This window comes from Parus major, chromosome 3 (genome assembly GCF_001522545.3).
Source record: "Parus major isolate Abel chromosome 3, Parus_major1.1, whole genome shotgun sequence".
Taxonomy (NCBI): domain Eukaryota; kingdom Metazoa; phylum Chordata; class Aves; order Passeriformes; family Paridae; genus Parus; species Parus major.
Window position 1 is genome coordinate 6,516,584 of NC_031770.1, and position 21,175 is coordinate 6,537,758.

A 21,175-nucleotide genomic window follows, 5' to 3' on the forward strand; every position below is an offset into this window, starting at 1 on the left:
AATGGGTGCCATTCCTGCTCCTTGCCTCCCAAGGTGTTTTTGCAGTGTGTAAACCCAGAGCCAGCAGCAGTCAGGCCATGCAGGAGGCACCCCCGGGCTGTGGGGCTCCTGCCCTTTGCAGGAGGTGTCAGCCAGGCCATGGCAACGGGGGCTGGAGCCTGGAGGAGCTCAGAGAGTGGGATTAGAAGAGTTTACATCCTTTGACTGTGTAGCGGATCACTGGATTGAAATCACTTTGATAGGTGCTTTTTGAGGATTTTGCAGGGTTGGTTGTTTTTTGATTTGTTTGAGGGTTTATTTGAAGTCCCTGAGACTGGGTTGCTTTGCTCTCTAGTTTTGCAGCAACACCAGCATTGAGTTTAAAATGGATGTTAAGACAATCCATTTTATTCTGAGTGTACCAGCGGGGTGCTCCTTCAAGGGACACAGGGTATCACCTTCAAATCCATATCAAAGAGAGACACTCTCTTCCCCTCCCTTCCCAAAATGGTGTAGTTGCTTTGGGAACAAGATGTGTTTCTTGCATGAGCAGGTCCTTTTGTCAAAATAGCTGCATTTGTGAAAGTTTTTATTATTGTTTTTTTCCTTCAGTAAAACAAGGAAAATCTCCCTGTAGCATACAATAGCACCCTTTCCCCTCTAATTAACATCCTAGTATAATGTCTCTGTCCTTTCCCCTCCCATCTCTTAAGACCATAAAAAAATTTGACAAACCACTTTTCGCACTTTTAGTATTTAATGACTAAAACGATGTAAGTGTTAAAGGCAGCAGTTGATAACACAGGGAAAATGGGAAGGGAAATGGGTGGGAACTGTACTGCAGGAATGGCCATTTACTTCTGTGCAGAACATGTATTGAAAAACACTGGGGAGATCCTCAATAAACATGTGCTCATCACAGCATTGGGTATGAACATAAACAAAACCTTTAAAACTTATTTTACAGGTAAAACTGGGGCATTACATCAAATCTTCCATGCTTGAAAGATAAGCTATTTGTTTGGTTGTTGTTTTTGTTTTTTTTAAAGAATAGTGTAGGATAGTAATAGATTTCAGAGTTTGGGAACAAAGTATTTTGGACACAACACAGAAATTTAGGGTTTTTTTGGTGGGTTTTTTGTGGGGGTTTGTTTGTTTGTTTTGTTTTGTTTTGGTTTTGTTTTTGACAAAACCAGACCTTATTAGTTTTGTTCAGGTGTATTTGGCTCCTTTTAATGCCTCTCTCTGTACCCAAGGAATGCTCTGGTCAGTGCAGCTCTGTCCCTAGGCCAGCAGATAATGAAAGATTTGAGCATTTCCTGACACAGATAAGTTATGATAAACCAAGTAGTTGTTATTTTTTTCAGTATAATTCAATTCTCAGTAGTAAAAATGTGATTTTGTGGTATTGTCCCTCTCCTCCAAAATTCTCTTTAATTGATCTTGTTTATTCAGATTTCTTAAATTTGTAAATGGAACACAGGAAAGCAACAGTGGTAAGAGCAACTTCTTAGGATTATTTTACTATCTTGTTCCCCCACCCTTAACATCATGTATTTGTAAATTCATGGGAATAGTGGAGATTGCCAGGGAAAATATTTTGTAATGTGCCTGCCCTGGATTTAAGTGCAAACTCTTTAAGGAGGGTTCAGCACTATTCCACTATGTATCAACAAGGGCAGTTAGCAGTGAAGAGGTTTTAACATGCATAAAAGGCCTGTTTACTGAACAAACTGTCTCAGTGAGCCTTATTTAATTAACAAAGACAAAAAGAAAAAAGAAGAAAGATTTGAAAGAAGAGCTTTGAGATGATCCTACTGGTGCTCAACCTTTTTGACCCTTAAAGGTACTTACAAGTTTTCCTGTAGTCAAAAGCACCAAGGTGCATAACTGGGAGAGGTGAGAGTGTGTCTGAGACAGCCATGGTTGAGCTGGTGAGGTCCAACATGCAGTTCCATCGCTGCCTTTTTTTTCCTTTATCCAAGGAAATTGCACAAGGCTAACTGTCAGCAGTTTAGCTCCCTGAGTAATATTCTCCTGACTGCTTACTTCATTGGGCTTCAAAGTGTTGAATTTCAGCAACCAGAAAAAATTCCAAGACCTGGGAGTACTGTGGCATTTTTACTTAATTTTTATTTTAACATGCTGTATGTCATTTCTCTATCAGGGAGAAATGAAAAGGTTTTTAGTGGATGAAGTAGGTTACATGCCATTAAGGAGTTCTTAAGGGAAAATAATTACTTTAAAAACATTAGGTGGAGGTTCTGTGTTATCAGCTAATGCCCTAAAATTGTATTTACTCACTGGGTTAGCATTTCCCTGTATATGGCTTTCGTTCTGTTAATGAGCTCATGTTCCTCGTGGGCAATAATTTATTCCATCAGGCTTTGGAAATAAGTGTCTTAATGTTTCTTCAGAAGATTACTGAAACCAGGTAAACAAAATACCACAGATTCTGTACCTATCCACATTCTTACATTGTTGCTCAAACTGCATAGAAAATGAAAATAGTTTGAGGAGGAGTGCAATGCAAATAACTTGTCCATTAAACGTAGCTTAAACAGGGGTTGAGCATATTATACACACAATCAGCAAGTGTGCAGGGTTTACACAGGCTTGTATTTGAGATGTAATTCTGGAATAAGGGTTAAAACATCATTTCTTAAATCCTCTGCATTGTTAGCATTCCTTGGTAGAAGGGTTTACCTTTTTAAAAACTGTTACTTCTGTATTTCCTCACTGAATCCATGGAAAAACAACTGGAAGGAAGCCAAATTAACTCTATACACATAAACTGGTAGCTGAAGATGATATGAAAGGTAAGGAGGCTTTCTGTTACTGCCTGTTGAAGCTGCTGATGCTTGGAGTAGTAATGTAGGAAATTTTGTTAATACAGCAGGCTCAGGGGAGGACAAAGATTTGCTGTGGTCTCCTGTGTGTAACCTTGCCTGAAAGATGCTGCTTCTAAGCCATGCCTGCGTTATGTAAATACAACTGCTTGTGTGCATCGCAAAATTTAAAATTCCCCAGTTTCGATCTTATAGTAGTGAAAACAGATTTCATTAGCTTTTTGCAATCCTTGCAGTGAAAGCAAGACTTCAAGTTAAAACCCTGGAAAGCATTATTGTGAGGTGAGATGGGAAAGCAGAGTTTGTGGGGACATCTTTTATCGCACCAGCACCTGCCATGTCTTAGGGCATTCATTTAAAATTATCAACCAGTTGACTTTTGTATCCCATTAAAAATTGAAAGATTTGCAGAAAAATTATTTATTGTTCTTAATTACAAAAAAAAAAAAAGACAAGAAAAAATACTAAACAAAACTGGTCCCCACAACCACCAAAAAAATCTGTTTTCATGTGGAAAGCCAGTTGCCTAGTAGGCATTTATCAGGGACTAAGGCCACTGGAGGAAGCGGTATTACATAAATCGGATGTGCAGTTCTGAGCTAAATAAATTTTTAAATATTTTGCATAAATCAGGGACACTAAATTATGCATAATGTGCATAATTTCATCCTTTTGTAAATGATGTTCCCACAGTTAGTGATTAAAGAACATGGTGCAGCCCCTCGAGTTCGAACAATTAGACCTTCCACAGCTCTGTCTATAGATAGATATTCCTTAAGCTCAGCAAGGGGATGGGAGCCTGTGCTAGCACTTGGCTATGATCTGCTCCCTGTTTTTGATGACTTAAGAGGGCTGTTCAGGACAGAGTATCAGCCTATATGAACACTATCAACCAGCTTGAACAAGTCAGATTATTTAATTAGCCCTATTAAGACCCTTCTATTTTTATAACTTATTTATGAGTGTTCTTGCTAAGCTTAGAAGGTCCAGCTTCAGGTATCAAAAAGATGTTTTCAGCTCATGTTTTTAATCTTGAGGAGTTTTATACTATGACTCCATTACATTTTCATCCTAAGAAAACAAAAAGGGGCTCTGAAAAGCTGTTGAAGGTGGGAAATTCACATCTGCAGTCCTGATCTGCAGGTTTCAGGCATAGGGCGTTTATGATGTCCATGCACAACGGACATTTGCTTGGTTGCCAAAATGCGTGTTGTATGCCTTTGACCATCAAAAATCCAGAGAATGTTTATTTAACACCCCTTTGAAGTGTTTTGGTTTCCCCCCAGGGGAGAAATGTTCCTCAGGTATCACTTAAAGACTGCCATGCTGTGAGTACCTAACTTGATGTCCTGTGCTGACAACACAAGGTGATGCTTGTTTTGAGCATCTGCTTTGCCACCTTTTTAGAAACTGAGATTCATGTTCTGCTTTTATCTCGGTTTTTTGAGAGGAACAGGAAATTATTTGATGAAATAACTACTAAATCAAACATTCATGTTTACTAAAAGTAAAAACTTTTAAAACAATTGTGTCCAGAATTTAATACCTGTGTCATGGTTGTACCTTCAGAGTTCTTGAAAAAGCTCTAATTTCATCACAAGGGTGGGACTCTTATCCCTCACCCCAAAATTAAATTCATTTGTGAAGAAAAAAAGTAAAATTCTGATGTGTGAATTCAGTCAATGAGCTTGTTCTCTCTGATGGAACCACTCTGGGCTAGTTTGGAAAATGAAAACTTCTCAGGTATTAAGTAACTTCATGCTTTGAAAAAAAAAAAAAAAAAAATCACTCATAGTTAAGTGCTGGACCATGACTTGAAGCTCTGGCTGTTCTGGTATCAGTAAAGAAACAGTTAATTAAACAAAGATCAGACCCAGGGTGATGCTGACACAATATATGGATTTGGAAGTAAGGTTAAAGTGTTTTGAAAGTGGAGGGTGCCTGTTTGAATTATGGTTCTGCTCCAAACTATCTCAAACAAACATGGATATGTCCAGAGAGACGGCATCTGCCAGCTCACTTCTGAAGATCTTATCCAACTTTAGCTGCAGGTGAACGTGCAAAATTTCATCCTCTTAGCAGGGAAGTCTATATATATTCTTTAGTGCATTATGTCATCAGTAAATTATTTTAATAGCAAATAAGCCTTTATTACTTTTGCTCTTGCTTTATTGCATTTGCTGCTCTACATTCAATATGTACAGCATTGGCACAAGATAGCTTGCATGCTCACTAGTGCATTAGCAGGAGAGATGGAAACTGTGTTCCAAGACCATAATACTTTGAATTTGGTACTGTTAAAGCCAGACGAAAAAAACAATCAAAAAACCCCAACAGTTGCTGCATATCAGGCTCTGGTAGAAGGCTAGGAAATAACAGCTTATAAATGAAGCAAATTTCTCACAGAATCATAGAATATACTGAGTTCGAAGAACTCATCAGGATCATTGAGTCCAACTTCTGCACTTAGTTCTTGAAGGTGCCAGGATGAGACAAAATTAATCCAGTTTCCAAAGTACCAGGGTGTTTATGGAGATGGTTTTCAGGTTGAAACAAAACTGTGGGCAATTCAGGACAGCAATATAAATTAAAAAAGGGGACAATATAAAGAATGTAAAAGATACTTAGCATACTATTTGAATATGGAGAGTACTGATTAAGTGAACTCTACACATAGGTTTAGGCAACATTGAAAAAAATCCCATCCCTTGCTCCACAATTAATATTGAACAGTACAGAAATAACATGGACTTTGAAAACTGAGATAACTTTAATGTGGATTAGTTATTTTGATAAACGTGTTGAATAAACTGCCTACTGTAGTAATCCGCTTTGCCTGCATATATACCTGTCTAACAGAAGGGATTTATGATGGTGCTGGGGAGCATTGCATGCAGCAACTGCAGCACTAGGATAAGCAGCAGTCTTATCCTAGAAGAGATGGTCCTGACATGGAGAGGAATAGAAATTTGTATGAACAGCCAAAGGAAAAAACACAGTTTAGTTTGAAACCAATCTTTCACTTGCCAAATTAATTGTAACATTACATGTGTGGAGTTAAATTTGCTGCAGAACTTGAGGAAGGTCTTACACACTCCAGTGTGCCATTTTTGCATTGTCATCACATGTGGTAAGAGAGGACACCAGCTCTCCTGCAAGCCTGACATGGTTTCCTGAGGAAGACAGAGCCTTGTCCAGGTTTTCACTCTTGCCGGTAGAAGGTGAAGTAGGAACAACGGGGTTGATTTAGTGAAATTGCTTTGGATTTGTACCCTACTGCCTCACAGACAACAATATCACATGAAAAGTCACATTTCTGGAGACTGCCATACAATTATCTCTTCAAATGACAATGTTTTTTATACCCTTATGACCTTGCATGGCATCACTGGAGTTGGTACATACCATTACCAGGCACTTCTGGCTTAGATGCCTCAGAAGGCAAAGTACTCATGGAGTGTTGTTTTTTACCTTTTTCACAACATAAATTAGGAGCCAACTGGGAGAGAGGTTTTTAAATAGCTTGAAAATCCAACAAAACATGTTTAATTTTGTTACTGGAGAGCTGCTGGCAAAGAACTAGGCTCTCTGGCCAGTGACCCAGTCACTAAGTGAGCTCAGGTATCAGGGATCCCCTGTGAGAGTGCAGACCAAGAACAGGTCTATCCAGTCCCTCTGTGTTGTTTTCCTTTTCCGCTCATTGCTTGGGAAGCTTTTTGCACATCAACATAATAAGGCTCCACGTGCTCAGTCTTGGCTTTCTTGCCCTTCCCTAGACTGGCACCTGATGGTGCCAATGGACACAGATGGACACCAGAGGAAAACAGTCTTGTTTGGTGCATTACACTGAGCTGAGCACATCACTGCTTAGTGTTACACTCACTCCCCTTTCCATGGATCCATTCAATGCTCCATGCAAAGGAGACATGGTTTGTATAAGGTGAGTAAGGAAGCACAGTGCTGCGCCTCCACTGCTCAGGAAACTGCAGGAGACATTTCTGAAAGTGACATGTCAACAATTCCATGGTACAGGGAGTTTGGAGAGGAACTAGCCTGGGCACATCTGGAAAATGAGGATGAAAAAAATGAGGATGAAAATCCAGAAATTCTGGATCTGCGCACCTAGGTGGATCCCTGGTAGGAGATTGATTTGCAACTGCTTGCTGAAACCATCAGTGTTGGTCACTCTTCCTTTTCATCTCTCATTCTTTGCTACTCTTAGGGAAACAGGCCAAGCACTACTAAAATCCTTATAGAATTGAGCTGCATTTGGTGTACTTTCCTTCTTGTCTGATATAGTCTGAAATATTAAATATTTTTCATTTGCTGTTTCTTTTAAAAACTGTATTTCAGAGGGCTTTAACTCCATACCTTCCCTCCCTTTCATTGTTCACACTGTTCACTGCTGTGAAAACTTTTTTCCCAAGTAGTTAATAATGAAGAAAACCTGCAAGTGTAATACTGTTAACCTGAACAGAGAGGTGAAGCTCATGACCAGAAAAGTAGTAGCTTCTAAGTGGGTTTCTTATCAGTGCACTGCAGAGGTGCAGCATAATTTTGAAGTAGTTTTTCAACTTCATTCATGAATAAGACCAGTATTTTTCATAGTTAAGTTATGTATGAAAAAGTGGGTATTTTATTATTTCCTTTTTTCTTAGTTTTTAAAAGCTTGATACATGTAGCGTTGGATCAAGGCACACACAAGACTGGCCAAAGGGCGTACAAAGCACTTTGGTTTTTAGTTGAAGAAACAGAATGATTATTGCAACAAAGAGTGGCTTGGTGTTTAAACATGAAATAGCTCATAGTTCAGCAGGAAGGCAGAAAGAAACAGGTTACCTTACAGATTTACCAAGGAATTTCTGGATAACTGTGACAGTAATGGGCAGTATTCCTGACTGTAACAGCAGTATACTGAACACAGACTCGTATATGCTTCAGAATGCATTCCCCATTTGTCTGCTCACCTTTGGGACCACAGTTTTTGACACCTTGCTTTTATTGCCTTGGGTTTTGTCCTGCTCTCTTTTCTTGTGAAACTGCACTTTCAGCCCTTTTTCTTTTCCAAGCAGTTTCAAAGTGTTGTCTCTGTCTTCCTGCCCTTGTCTCCCAAATGCCTGTGAGCATCCATCACTATTTTCTCTGTAATATACAGACCACTGATTTTGATAACCAAAAATCTATTCCTAAACTGTAGCTACCTTCTTGGTTCGTAGAGCTTACCACTTTTTCCTTCCTTTTTTTTTTTTTTTAAATTCCTTGTTAGGAATTTGATTATGCTTTCCTCTAGGGATTAGATTTTTTTAACACTTGCCAAAAGCTGCAGTTTCATGCATGTCATCAATTTGCTTATTCTCATTTAAACTGGATTTCACCACTGTTGAATGGATATATCCAGACAGCTGATATTGCCCATTACTACACATATTTTTGTTTATTGAATATTGTTGTGGTTTACAGATTTAATAGACCCAACACTGGAAGTTCTGTGAGCTTTTGTAACCACTTTTTGATCTTCCTGATTAGCCAGGTTCAACATTATTTTATTGATACCAAAGTGAAAAATGGTCTGTGCTTACACTTACAAGGATCTCAGATGAATGTTCTGACTGCTCAACACGGCAAGAAAATTCACTTTCACAGTCAACAAGTCATCTTACTCAGTAGAACACAAAAGTTAAATGATCTGTAACTTCAATATTAGCAAGGAAAATACAGTACAAATTACTAAAAAATACTAAAATATAGAATTGTGGTCAGGTATCCCCACTACATTAATCGCAGCAGTAGCCTGAAATTTGAAACTTTTAATAAAAAGTTCTTAAATATAAATTATATGGCAAATGTACAGTACATTGCTTTGTCAGTCTTTTAATCCAGTGTTTTGCAGTAGAACAGCAACTGTTAAGTCAGTCTTTTCTTGTTTTCTTTAAAAAATAAAACAAACCCAGAAAACCCAACAAAACCCAAACCAGTCTTTTCATGTCCCTCAGTATCATGAGTGTGAATGATCTGAATCTGGAATACCACTGTCTCTGTAGCTCCTGTTACTACTGCTTTCACTGTGGCTGTTCTTGTACAGATTCATGCCGTTAGGTGGGAAAATGGTGTGTATTACAAACTCCTCCTTGGACACTTGGTCACTGGTTATTGGTATCATCTGGAAAGAAGTCTCCCTGATTTCCAGGATGGAGTTATCTTTCTTGGTTCCCGCTTCGGCATAGTCATCTTTTCTCCGGCGTCCCTTGCTGTAGGTGCAGTTCCGGGAGAACAGGGACCCGTTTCTGTGGATGTACCAGCAGACCAGGGCCAGCAGCCCTATGGCCACCAGCGCCACCGCACCGCCGATGATGGCGGCCAAGGGCAAGCTGGAGTTTTTGTAAGGTTCTTTCTCCTGCTCCCGATTGAGAGTGGTGGTAGGGTTGTACATCTTAAGAGGCGCCGTCTCGGTCTCAATGCATTCGGGTGTTTCATCGGAGAGATAGATGTTGCTGGTTTCCATGGGAACCATGCACACACGGTATGGCGACTCTGGTTCAAGAGCCGTGAGCAAATAGTCGTTTCTGTCACCTGTAACTATTGTCTCAGTTATAGATCCAAAGGCAGGGCTGTGACCCATCTTGAGCCAGCTGAGTCTCAAAGCAGTCATTGGTAGTGCAACTTTCCAGGAGATGTGAATAGTCTCTGTGCTTACGGATTTCACAAATATTGTAATGATTTTGCGTACCGGGCTTGCCGTGGTTCTGTAGTTTTTGTTTAGGTTGGGAGTCTTGATGTCTGGTTGTTTGGTCACAGAAATGGGCCAGTGTCCCTGGGCCGGGTATAACGTGTTTGGTACTGCAGTAGTGATTTGGATGGTGCTTATCACGCTATCATCCTTACAGTCAAACAGTTCTGCACTGAGGTCTTTGATAGCCATGCCACGTACTTTTTCTGGTGCCTGACACATCAGTCCACGTACGTTCACTTTCAAAGGCAATGACTGTAACCAGTCACGTACCCATTTCATTTTGCACCCGCAGTGCCAAGGGTTGTTGCGAAGGAACAGTTGAGTGATGTTGTCCAGATCATCAAAGACACCCTGAGGTAAATTGCTGAGATTATTATTGGACATATCTAGTCGATACAATTGCCGTAAGTAAGAGAAAGCGTTGGGTGGCACACGATTGATGTGGTTTTCTTGGAGATAAAGCTTTCTTAGGTTTGTTCCCGGCAAATTCACCGGTGCAGCTGTGAGTGAATTGCGAACCAATGACAATTCTGTAAGATTGACTAGATTCATGAAGACTTTGTCTCCTAATCCATGATTATTTAGAAGATTTCCATCTAAAACAAGGCGTTTTAGATTTGTAAGGTCTTGAAGGGACAGCTCAGAAATTGTGGAAATACGATTATCATCCAAGCGTAGCTCTTCTATGGTTTTAGGCAAACCCCAGGGAATGGTGCTAAGGTGATTTCGGGAAAGAAAAAGAAGTCTGAGATAGATGTTGTCCCGGAAAGCTCCATCCTCGATGCTAACAGCAGAAACAGAATTATCATCCAAATGCAGTTCTTCCAGATAAGGAATTTTTGAAAGTGAATCATAAGTAATGGTCCTTATATTGTTCTCCTGCAAATGCAGTTCCTTAATGTACTTAGGGAGGTTAGTGGGGAATTCATCTAGGCTGTTGCGGTATAAATATATTCTTTCCACCCTAAGCAAGTTCTTCAGTTCTGAAGGAATCCCAGCATTATTTATTTGATTGTTCTGAAGGAAGAGGGTAGTTGCATCCTCTGGGATTCCTGTAGGAATAGACGTCAAATCGCGATCATTACAATATATGAAACCCATATCACAGCGACATACTGAAGGGCATGGTTTGGCACTAACAGAATAAGGTGCCATGTCAAGTAACAGCCCTATTTTAGTCCAAACTAGGAAGATGCTCCAGGTAACACTAATCATGGTCAGGAATGATGAGATTTCTATACAGTTCTGATCTTCAACAATCTAAAAAAACCAAACAAACAAAATTATCCAGATCATCATTGAAAAAACCACAATAAAAAAAAAACAACTTCAACATTACAGAAGACATCTGAAACACATATTACACCAAAATTCAATCATGTAAATGCATTTTACTCTCTTCTCCTTACATCAATAGTTCTACTACTTGTACTAATTCAATTAACTTAATAGGTTATTCTGCATAGTGATTGAAAATAATATAATCAAGTATGCCTGATCTGTGAATTATTTTGCTCAAGCAACAAGACTCTAAGGATTCCTTCACATTTCATGTGTACCGACAATCTTTGTTCACAGATACCAGATAAGTACAGAACTGAAGTCACACCAGAGTTCAAGTAAATCATTCTATATCTGAAAGATAAGAAGTAATTCCTAAGCCAGCTAACTTCCTCAGGAGCCCTTAAGTGAACTATAAAACCCTTACTAAACCCCGCAAGTCTAGTGGTATCTGTTGGAGAAGTTTAAAAATTCCCTAAAGGCAAAGCATAAAATGCAGACAGAAGAGTGAGGGCCAATAAAGACTTTTCCCCAAGTCTTTCCCAGTGTTCAACTCAACAGTGTGTAACTTAGAAACACTGTGGACTGTTTTGCTTGGAGTATTTTGCTTGGTTTTCAAGCTTAAGTGAATGTTCAGAGAGGTGAATGTTACAACTGGCAGGTAACTGGTAGAGCTATGGCTTTCTAGTTCACTGGATGAAATATTTCATTACATGCTTAATTTAATGTTTAAATATTTGTCATTCTCAAAAGTCATCTTACTAAGTAGCACACTCATAAGAGTCTATTTGGCAGGTTTAACCACATTTTCCCATCGTATTATAAATTAAACTTAACTCTTGAGACTGAGATTGTAGTTTGCATTGGTAGTGTGTTTGTACACCGAGCTAACGTAATTAGCATTTTTATAGCTTTTAAGACAACATAATTCAATTACCATTGTAATTAGGGTTGTGAGAACTTCTGCAAGATGACCTATGCATTAAGCGGTGTCACGACCTTTTCTCTTATGGGTTCATATATTAATTAAACTTTATTCTCAGAGGCATGAAAAGGAAAATAAATTAATATTGATCCTACCGTATTTAAAGGTATGAGTAAATTTTGTGCTTGAGGATATCCAGTAAAGGGATGTCTTTTTGCCCAGTCACTCTTACAGTTTACTCCATGAAGCAGTTTTTTCTCGATGGTGTTTACTCAGATGGTCCTTGTTGGTGGTGTGTGTTTCCTGGCTCCTGGCACGATTCTCAATGAGCATTCCAACCAAGATTTATCATGGTACATAAGCACACCAGGCCCCAGTGTAGAAAAGCTTCAGCTTCCTTCTATTTTTGTCCTCATGTAAAGTCTGTGAATGAAGAGCCTCTTTTGTTTGGTTTAATGCCTTTAGCAGGAATTACTTTCTTTGTAACTCTTACAAACTCTTCTGTGCAGCGTAGTAGTCAGAGGAGGGAACTTTAGTGCCGCGTGATAGAAACCATTCATTATGCTGAGGCTCGAAGGATTGCAGCCTCTTCAGGAGGTCAGGAAAGGGATGCTTTTTCCTATCCAGAATTATCCAAGTATGACCTTTGTACAGTAGCTACATCCTGATACATCCACACCTCTTTCAGAGAACCATTTTCCAACTCTCACTTTTTCTTCCAAATTTGTAATGCAGGAAAGAATTCCTCCTGTGCTGCAAGAATGCAAGTTACCTTACCACAGAAACATCAGGCAATTCGGATGGTTTTCTTCATTATAAAAAAACCCCACAAAAATATGATTTCATTCCCAGAAAACTCCCCTTTGAAAGCTTTCCTCGAACTCTTAATGTCCTGTAAAAGTAAAAACAAAAAAATGGAATTAATAACAACTGGTTTTAAGAGTTGAATCCCCTGTACACGAGTAGCACACTGTGTTTCCCCAAAGCATCGGTATTTCAGCAAAATCCACAGAGCTCTTGCAAAAAATGTTTTTCTGTGTACTTTCATGTTACTGCAGTTTTGTTGGAACTGTATTTTCCCTTGTTCCAGTAGAAAAATAAAGGCAGAGTAACAAAATATTTGTAAATTATGTTTTTCATCTGATCTCAAGTGCCAGTGTTACCTCCTTGGAGGAGGCCAAAATGGTTGCTTGCTTTGTGTTCCTGGTAAATAGAGATAGATGATGATCATCTTCTTGGTTTTAAGTGTAAAGGGAGCTAATTACTGTTCACTCGTTACCGGGTGAAAGGGAAAGTGTTTTTGCCAAAATATTACATGAATATTTCCCATTTGCAGCATGTTGATTCTGAGCTAGGGAGTAGCCAGGCATCTGTGTCTGCTTTTTGGCAATACATAAGGTGGCTTTAGTCTGTAAAATTTCTAAGAAGGAGAAAAATACTATTTTGTTTGTATTTCTTATAGAACACCAATTATTTTTTAAACAGCATTCTTAATTTGGGCTACTTTGTATCACTACTGCATAAAGTATCCAGTGAGATACCAAGCCCCCTGAGAGCTTGTAGGTAGCATGTCTGAAATAAAAATGGTTAAATCTGAAATTAAAAAAAATCCTTAACGTTTACTTGCTTTTCCCTTTTGTGACTTGACGTTTGTCCAAGGGACCGAGCACAATCATTGGAACCAAAATGCTTGGCAGGAACAGCGTGCTGAGTAATGCTTGCTTCCTGGGAGCAAAACTAGAGCAGCTTCTGGTCCTCCGTAAAATACTTGACCTAAACACAAACCCTCTCTGTTTTAAAATTGTCTTTTGCAATTTGTAGCAGGTCTATTATGAAACAGAGCAGTCATACTCCTTACAGCAACACAGAATATGCAGTGATATATTTAAATAGATACAAATCCTGCTGCTCTTTTTCATAGAAAAATGTTAACCATGTAAAAAAACCCACCAAAGTCCCCCTTTTGAGAGATGGTATGACTACCCAGGGTGGAAAAGACCCTTCTCTCCTGCTTCTGCTTTTGAGCTCCTCTGAGCTTTGTTTTCAGCATCTTGTTTTCAGCAGTTGTCCAGTGTAAAAAAGAACTCAAAATGAGAGACCCCCACTGTGACATAAATAAGTATTTTTATGTATGCTTTATTTAAGGCAAAAACTCAATCTGTGTGGCCACATTTTATAATAGAAGGGAATGCATGTTTATTGGTAACTTATGTAATTTGGGTAAATTATATAATCATTATGAAATGGAACAAAAAAAGCTCCGTATTCCTCCAGTGTCTAGTCTTTTTATTCTGTAATATTCAGGTGTTTGGGGAAAGAAGTCCAGGCCCTATTCCTAAAACTTTGAAATAAACAACAACTTAACAGCTGTGGAAAAAAAAAATATGGTGTCTCTTAGGAACTAATGTGAAGTCGTGATAGAAGGTATTTTCTGGAAGAGTATGGTGAAATAGGAATATAAATTCCTTTAATAGGCCTTTGAAGGCTACAATAACTTTTAAGTACTTAAAATCATAAATTTTCTTTAGAACTCTAAGCTGTAAAAAAACTTGTTAGCATTAAGCAAAACGTTGGCTCTAGTATGCATACATTACATAGATCCATGCACACACAGAAAGTTCATTTGTTTTACCTTTCTAGCACATAAACTGTTTCCTCTGTGCTTCATTTGATAGTCATCTCTTCATTTATTGCCACTATTACAATAGCAGTAATGTGAAGGATTAAAATGAAAGCACTAAAGCTCATTAAGTTCCTGGAATTTTTTTTATCCCTTCCCTCAAAATTACATGAAAACAAGGGCAAGAAAAAGAAAAGGTCTCTTTGGAGAAGACGACACTGTTTCAAAAATGTGGATTAAGACTATACCCCCCACTCCCTTTTCTAAACTTAGAATAGTTTTCTTCAGGTCTTGATTGTTTGATATCTCGCACTTCCCTTTTATATCTCAAGCTATAGCTGAAAACAATGTTTTTGCATATCAAAGGCTCCAGTGATCTGTCTACAGAGAAGAAGGGAATCCTGCTGCCATGCTCCAACTTTCCCCTTCTTGAGCTGTCTCTAAATATTCCCTGACACCAAGTCATTATAGCTGATCCGGCAGGATGAAAAGAAAAGTGACCCCCACTGGTACAGACACTGTGTCCAGGTTTCTGCAGCATCAGATTGGGAGGCTTCATGGACACATGGTTTTGAAAGAAGCCATTATTTCTGAGCAGACCAGATTTTAGAAACTCTGTACTAGAATTAATTTTTAAATGCAAAAATCGCTCCTTGTTTTTTTGGTAACTAAAGTAACATTGGAAAAGCTGAACAGCAGTCTTTTTGATCTTTATTCAGAGTTGAATGTTTTCCTGAACTTTCCTGAACCACATGGTTAAATTAGTTTTCCTGGGACTGTGTAAGCAAGTGAATTACTAGAGATAGCAGAAATGTGTGGGCCTTCCATGTGGATTTATCGCTGTGCTACAGCTAAGGGGACATCTTATTTTAAAATAAGATAACATAAGTTGAGCTATTAAAAAAAAAAAAAAAAGGACCTAAGAAGAACATTTTATTTACACTAAAGTATGGAGTCCAGCTGCACTCACTGTACTGTAGCTAGGCAGTAGTTTAACAAAATTAATTGTTTTGGTATATTTGAAAAGTTGGGATTTTTTTCTAAAAACAGTGTAGAAATTTCTTTCCAAGCTGTGATAAAATATGAATAAAATCAACATCTGCCTCACTTGAGGTCACACAATGCTTACTTGAATTTCTAATCTACCTCTGTGTTCTCCAGCAGGAACTCTGGTAGCTCAGTGGCTTCTTTCTTACCATCAAAGTAAGAGAGGAAAGGGAAACTACTAGGTATTTTTAGATGTAGAAGACAAAACTATTACTCAAAGCCACCACTAGAATATACATACTTGATAAGCCAATTTTCTTAACCAGTGTACTTCTATTCCAGAACTAGCTCTGTATTTCTTTAGAATCTGAAACCTATCAGAATCACAGAATGTGCTTATTTTTAAAAATACTTGCAAAGTCCATCTACTGCTTATAATGTCAGTTGTGCTTACAGAGGTCATGCTGCAGCTTAAATAGCTTCACCAGCCTTTTTTTTTTAAAAAAAAAAAAAAAGAGGTTCCACAGTGTTAATCTAGACTTAAAACAATGTCCACACTTTGTTTTCTTTAAGTGTATTACTCAGGGTTAGTTGATAGTGACAGCAAAATGCTTTCTAAGCACCCTGTCTAGGAGCTGCAATTTCCACGATCATCATATTTCAGGAAGGTGCCCCAGACTTTTGTTTGGCGCTAGGCAAGCAGAAGGTCCTTTAGCTGTCTTTCCAAGGGGTAAAAAATGCAAAGGAGTTTGTTAAAGTGAGAGTGAGCCCTTCAGTCAGGCTGTATCACTGCATGTTGGCAAATTTTTTTTTGGTTTTTTTGTTGGAGGTTTCATTTACCTGCAGAAAACTTGCTCCCACTTCTTGTGCAGTAGGAATAATACTGCATGTGTCTTATTAAGTCTAACTCAAGTGTCCTAAAAAATGCAAATTTTTATGTGATCTTCCCTCAAATGCAAGTAAATCTGACTTAGAAATGAATTCTGAGTAAAAGCTTGACTCCACACCTAAGATCAGCCAAACCTGTATTAGCTGTAGAGGATGGAAATGAACTACAAGTGGTTCTCTTCTGAAGTTTACTTCTAAAATCTTTCTTAGTTTTGAAGATGCTGGGTTGAAAAGACCCAGGCTATTACTCTATTCCTTCTCACTCTCTTGTTTTGACTACTCTGCTGCAGGAAAGGTTGCATGCTAAGAAAACACTTTGAGGGGGAGTCTTTTTTGCAAAGGATTTTTGTTTTGTGTTATAGTGCTCTTTGAGTTTAGCTAATTATGGCTTCTAGGTTTTCTTTTGAGAGCTGCTGCTGAGGTAACTTGTCTGGGCATTAAATAAAAGAATAGAGAACAAATGCTGCCATTGTTTTAAGGGAAAAAAAATAAAATCTATTTTTCCCCTTGACAAGTTTAGGTAGAATTATACCTGATAGGGAGTTTCTGGCATAAAACTCCTCACGTGTAGAAACATTACTTAAACACTAGATAAAGTTCCAGTTGTTTTGTTCCTTTCCTTTTTAAAGCAGTTGTTTGCTCACCTCCTGATTACTGAGTTTGCTCCTCAAAAAATTAGAAAAAATGTGAAGCTGTAAGAATGTTAGGATTCTAATAACTTTTGAAAGGCAGAAGAGAGTGATGCCAAAAGGTATGTAGTGAACACTTCTCAAGATTCCTGCCCTGAGTGGTATTTGGCTGCTTATTAAAAATAAATGTAAGCAATCACATATTAATTCTTCCATGCATTCCTATGCTTTGAAGTGATTAAGGAAAAAACTTAAGAGCTAACTAACCATTAGCATCCATGCTTCCTGCTACAAGGAGACAAAGATGGCCATCTCCCAACTGAAGCCACTTCAAATAACTGCAACTGCAAAGTTTGCAAACTCCAGCAATTGCTTTGATTAGTCACCATTGCCTTACACAATATCTGACAACTTTTAGCTACTGGTGACAGAGGGGAAAAAAACAACCAACCAAAACAAACACCAAAAAACCCCAACCCAGAAACTCATCTTTATTTTGTTCTTGCTGTAAAATGTATCGACTTTATTTCTGGAGATCAAAGCTCGCTGTGAGTTTACTACAGAGTTTTTTGCCCACTGGGGGGTGGTACATGCTACAAAACCTGTGCTTTTAAGAGCCACAAGTCAGATGTTTTTTGCTGCTGTCCAGTTTTCTCTGCTTTAATTACAACAAAGTCTCCTGTTGAGAAAAACAGAGACAGCCTGAAAGGAGGGAGTTATAAAATAAATCACTCTTTTCGAGAGTTTACAGAATTTCCCATGCTGATTACTTGCAGTATTTATCTGGTTGTTCTCCAGTTAAAATGGTGTAAGTATACAAAAAAAAAAAAAAGAGAATTAGCATTTTAAATACATGCCAAGGGCTGTCAGTGTTTCTGGTATACAGGAGGAGCACAGAAGACAGGAAAAAATTCAGCTTTTAGAAGTGATTAAATGTGGATGGAAAAACAAAAAAGCTTGATAGCAGCATGAAGTAGGATTAGAATAAACTCAGTGTATTTTAAGATAATTGGCTTTCTCTAAACCCAGGTATACCTTTTGTTTACGAAATATTTGAAACCCTATCTTAAACAGGGCCGTATTGTATGGTTTTGGAATAAATTAAAGGAAACTTGAAGGTGGGTTTTCTTTTGAGGGAGGGAAGGGCACTGAAACCTCTTGAGTATGACCTAATGTGTGGCATATATTGACAAGGAAAACAGACTGATCTTTCTGTTTTATAGCGAATAATTCTTTTCTTTATACACTTGAATTGACAAATGCATTTTTCAGTCTAATTCAAAGAAATGTTCATTAAGATGCCATATCCCCAGGCAACAGATGGTGAGCATAACTGATGCTTCTATCTTTTTGGGCAGTATATTTTAGACAAGGAAATTGGGGTCAGGATAATGAATTGTTTTCTTAAAGTCTGGGCATTTTCAGCCTCTTTGTATACTTTTTCTTTGTATAAATGATTTACATGGAAATGCAAAATGTGAATCTTCTCGTTTAGAAGAGGCAAAGAGAAAATGCATTCAGCTAATGTGCAGGAATAAGATTTATCTGTAAAGTAATTCTGCATTTTGGTGTGAATCTGGTGTTGGAAATACTCCACTGGACTCTGTTAACTGACCAGAATTGATCCCTTGCAGAAGGGAAGCTCCTTGCCTTCAGCCCAAATTAATAACCCGTCGGTAACAGCATTCCATGAATTAGTTAATTACATACAGTCGTCCTCGCGTTTGCAACACTCCTTGCAACTTTGCCTGGATGTGCCAGGGTTGAGCTCAAACCCCTTTGCGGTCAGAGAGATTAAAATTGAGGCGACCTCAAAGAGCAGGACTGAGCCAGAAAGGCAGCTGTCTGTGCAAGAGCTGAGCTTTTATTCACCAAGGGGATGAGCTTGGAAACTAAGCAGGAAAAAAAAAAAAGAAAAGAACCAGCCAACCAACCCCAAAATCAGAAAGCTGTGCCTGGGTGCTGTGAGCTATGGCAGATGCTGGGAAGCCAGGACCACTACGTTGGGAAATGCTGGAATACTCGGGCTTTGCCTGATCAACTAAGTTGCAGAGCTCCTAATTGCGTTGGAGGAAAGGGGTTAAAACAAAAGATCCTGGCACATCCAGCAGTCGTGAAACGATTTTTGGGGTCAGAATCACGTAGAGATGATGTGCGCAACGAAGTACGTGGTGAATTATTTATTTGCAAGCCACCTACAAATTAATTAGCTGCGCCTGTACGAGGGCAGACAATCACTTAATACACGGAAAACAGCTGAAAAGTTGATTAGAACTAGGCGAGGACCTATGGAATGGCAGGAGGATTATGAGGCAGCTCTTCTTCCCAAAGAAAGTGGGGCGTCGGGGCGGGAATTTGGGCCTGTTGCATTCTTTCTGTGCAACCATTTTGTTGCCCATCTTCTCGCCCGCAGACTTTGTGGTGCGGGGGGCAGCGCTGCGCAGGGGCGCGAACGCATCGCCTCAGCTTTTTTTTTTTTTTTTTTTTTTTTAAATAGATGCAGCAAGAAGGGATGGAGGGAGGGGGAAGTTTCCCAACCGTGGGAGCGATGCGGGCTACGGGCAGGAGCACCCCCCAGCATCCGCGTTAAAACGCGCGGCCGGGGTCCCTGCGCCGCGGGGCGCGGGCGCTGCTCTGCGGGTCCCCCCGCCGCTCTCCGCCCCCGCGCAGGGCGGGTTCGCTCCGGCTGCTTCTCCTGGCGCCGGGGCAGCGCAGGCACCGCACGCCCAGCTCGGGGAGCCCCCGGGTTGCGCTCCAGATGTGCGGGCTGAGCCCTTTGCGCTCCCCGCCGGGAGGGCGGGCGGGCTCTCCCCGCCGCAGCGCCGTGCCCGCACCCCGGCGTCGGGAAGCGGGTGGTGGTGTGGGGAGCGCGCCCAAACTTCCCTCCACATCCTCCTCCTCCTCCTCGTCTGCACCCCCCGACCCGCGCAAGTCCCGCGGAGGAGCAGAGGCGCTTATCCCGCGCTTACCTGCGGAGAGGCGCACGGAGGGGCGGTGCCGCCGGCGGGGCCGGGAGCGGAGCGCGGAGCGGAGCGGGCGCTGCGCTGTCGCGGGGCGGCCGCGGACGGAGCTCGGCGCGCGCCCCTCAAGTCGCGGCGGCAGCGGCGGAGCCGCGGGGGCGGGGCCGGACGTCACGGGGGGCGGGCCCGGGCGCGGGGCGTGGCGCGGGGCCGCCGCTAGGGGGAGCAGCAGGCGGCGGCGCGGCCCCGGCGCGCAGGGGGTGTGGGGGGAGAGGACGTGGCGCCTCGGCCGCTCACGGAGGGCTTTTAAATTATTTCTTTACCTTTTCCTCGTGGCAGAGAAGCGATGGTGCCGCTGGTGGCCGTGCCGGGAGCGGGGTGGCTCCTCTTCGTCCCCCAGTTCATCCGCTAGTGCCCGGTTTTGGGCTGGGCAGGTGATCCCGGTTCCCTGGGTCCAAGGGCCAGGAAAGGCCGCGAGTTTCAAGAAGGCGCTTAGAAAAAAGCTATTTAAAACACAAAGAAATCAATAAATTTCCTCAGTCCCAGTTGCCACATGGCTGTGAGCACCGTCACTCTCCTGGCATCTCCCTGTCTGTGGCGCTTCGTGTAAGGCATTGCAGCTTTGGAAGGTTTGAGGGTTTTCCCGAGGTGATTCCTTTTGGAATTATCGAGTGGATACGAACTGCCTGGTTCCTGCTCCACCCGGGAGATAACTTATCGTGCTCGGCAGGACTGAGATTAAGAGGGATTGTGGTCTGGCTAGGATGTAGTCCGTAGGGATTTTCCCTAAAGTTACTGCCCTTCAAACACAACCAAAAATATATGGTACTTAAAGGGCAACCTAGAAAACATCTTCCTCAGGTGTTATTTCATAAAAACCCAGTTTCCTTTATCTTACAAGCACACAAGTACTGCTGCTTTGGGCAGATGCACTTGATGTTTCTATCGTTTTGGGGTTTTTAAAAATCTTCCATCTAAGCTAGTTTCTTTCCCAGGAGACAGCTGCTGCCTTCCTGAGCGTCCTGTTCTCGTTCTCTTCATTAGCCATGCACAAGTGATTTTGGCCACCTCATGCAGGGTTTTGACCAGCATGTTCTCCAGCAGAGAGCCAATGTCTGGGGGAAGGCAGACTCCTGAAAACTGTCTCTGCTGATCCCGGTTATCCTCCAGTTGCACTTCTTGTTGGTATCAGAAGACTGCAGCGCCAAGCTCCAGTGATTTCAAAGCGGGTTTGATTTCTGTAAATCCTATGGAAACTGCCACATAGGTGCACCTTCTGTGTAATGTTTGACTACTTCAATTGCTGTTGATATCTTTTCTCACAAAC

General features: G+C 40.6%; 2 protein-coding genes across 7 annotated transcripts in view; one reads left to right on the plus strand and one right to left on the minus strand.

Moving 5' to 3' along the window:
* The window catches only part of MACROD2 (mono-ADP ribosylhydrolase 2), an 850,223-nt gene that overhangs the window by 88,546 nt on the left and 740,502 nt on the right, over nucleotides 1–21,175 (plus strand). The gene's annotated exons all lie outside the window — the stretch shown is intronic.
* Nucleotides 1,345–20,402, minus strand: FLRT3 (fibronectin leucine rich transmembrane protein 3). Of its 2 annotated transcripts, none has more exons than XM_015620845.3 (3): nucleotides 20,172–20,402; nucleotides 11,920–12,656; nucleotides 1,345–10,818 (listed from the first exon to the last, which is right to left on the minus strand). In XM_015620845.3, the coding sequence occupies exon 3, from the start codon at nucleotides 10,771–10,773 to the stop codon at nucleotides 8,824–8,826; it is 1,950 nt and encodes a 649-aa protein (XP_015476331.1). In that variant the 5' UTR covers nucleotides 10,774–10,818; nucleotides 11,920–12,656; nucleotides 20,172–20,402; the 3' UTR covers nucleotides 1,345–8,823. The 2 variants fall into 2 exon arrangements, with proteins under 2 accessions (XP_015476331.1, XP_015476330.1); XM_015620844.2 differs by lacking the exon at nucleotides 20,172–20,402 and adding an exon at nucleotides 19,858–19,915.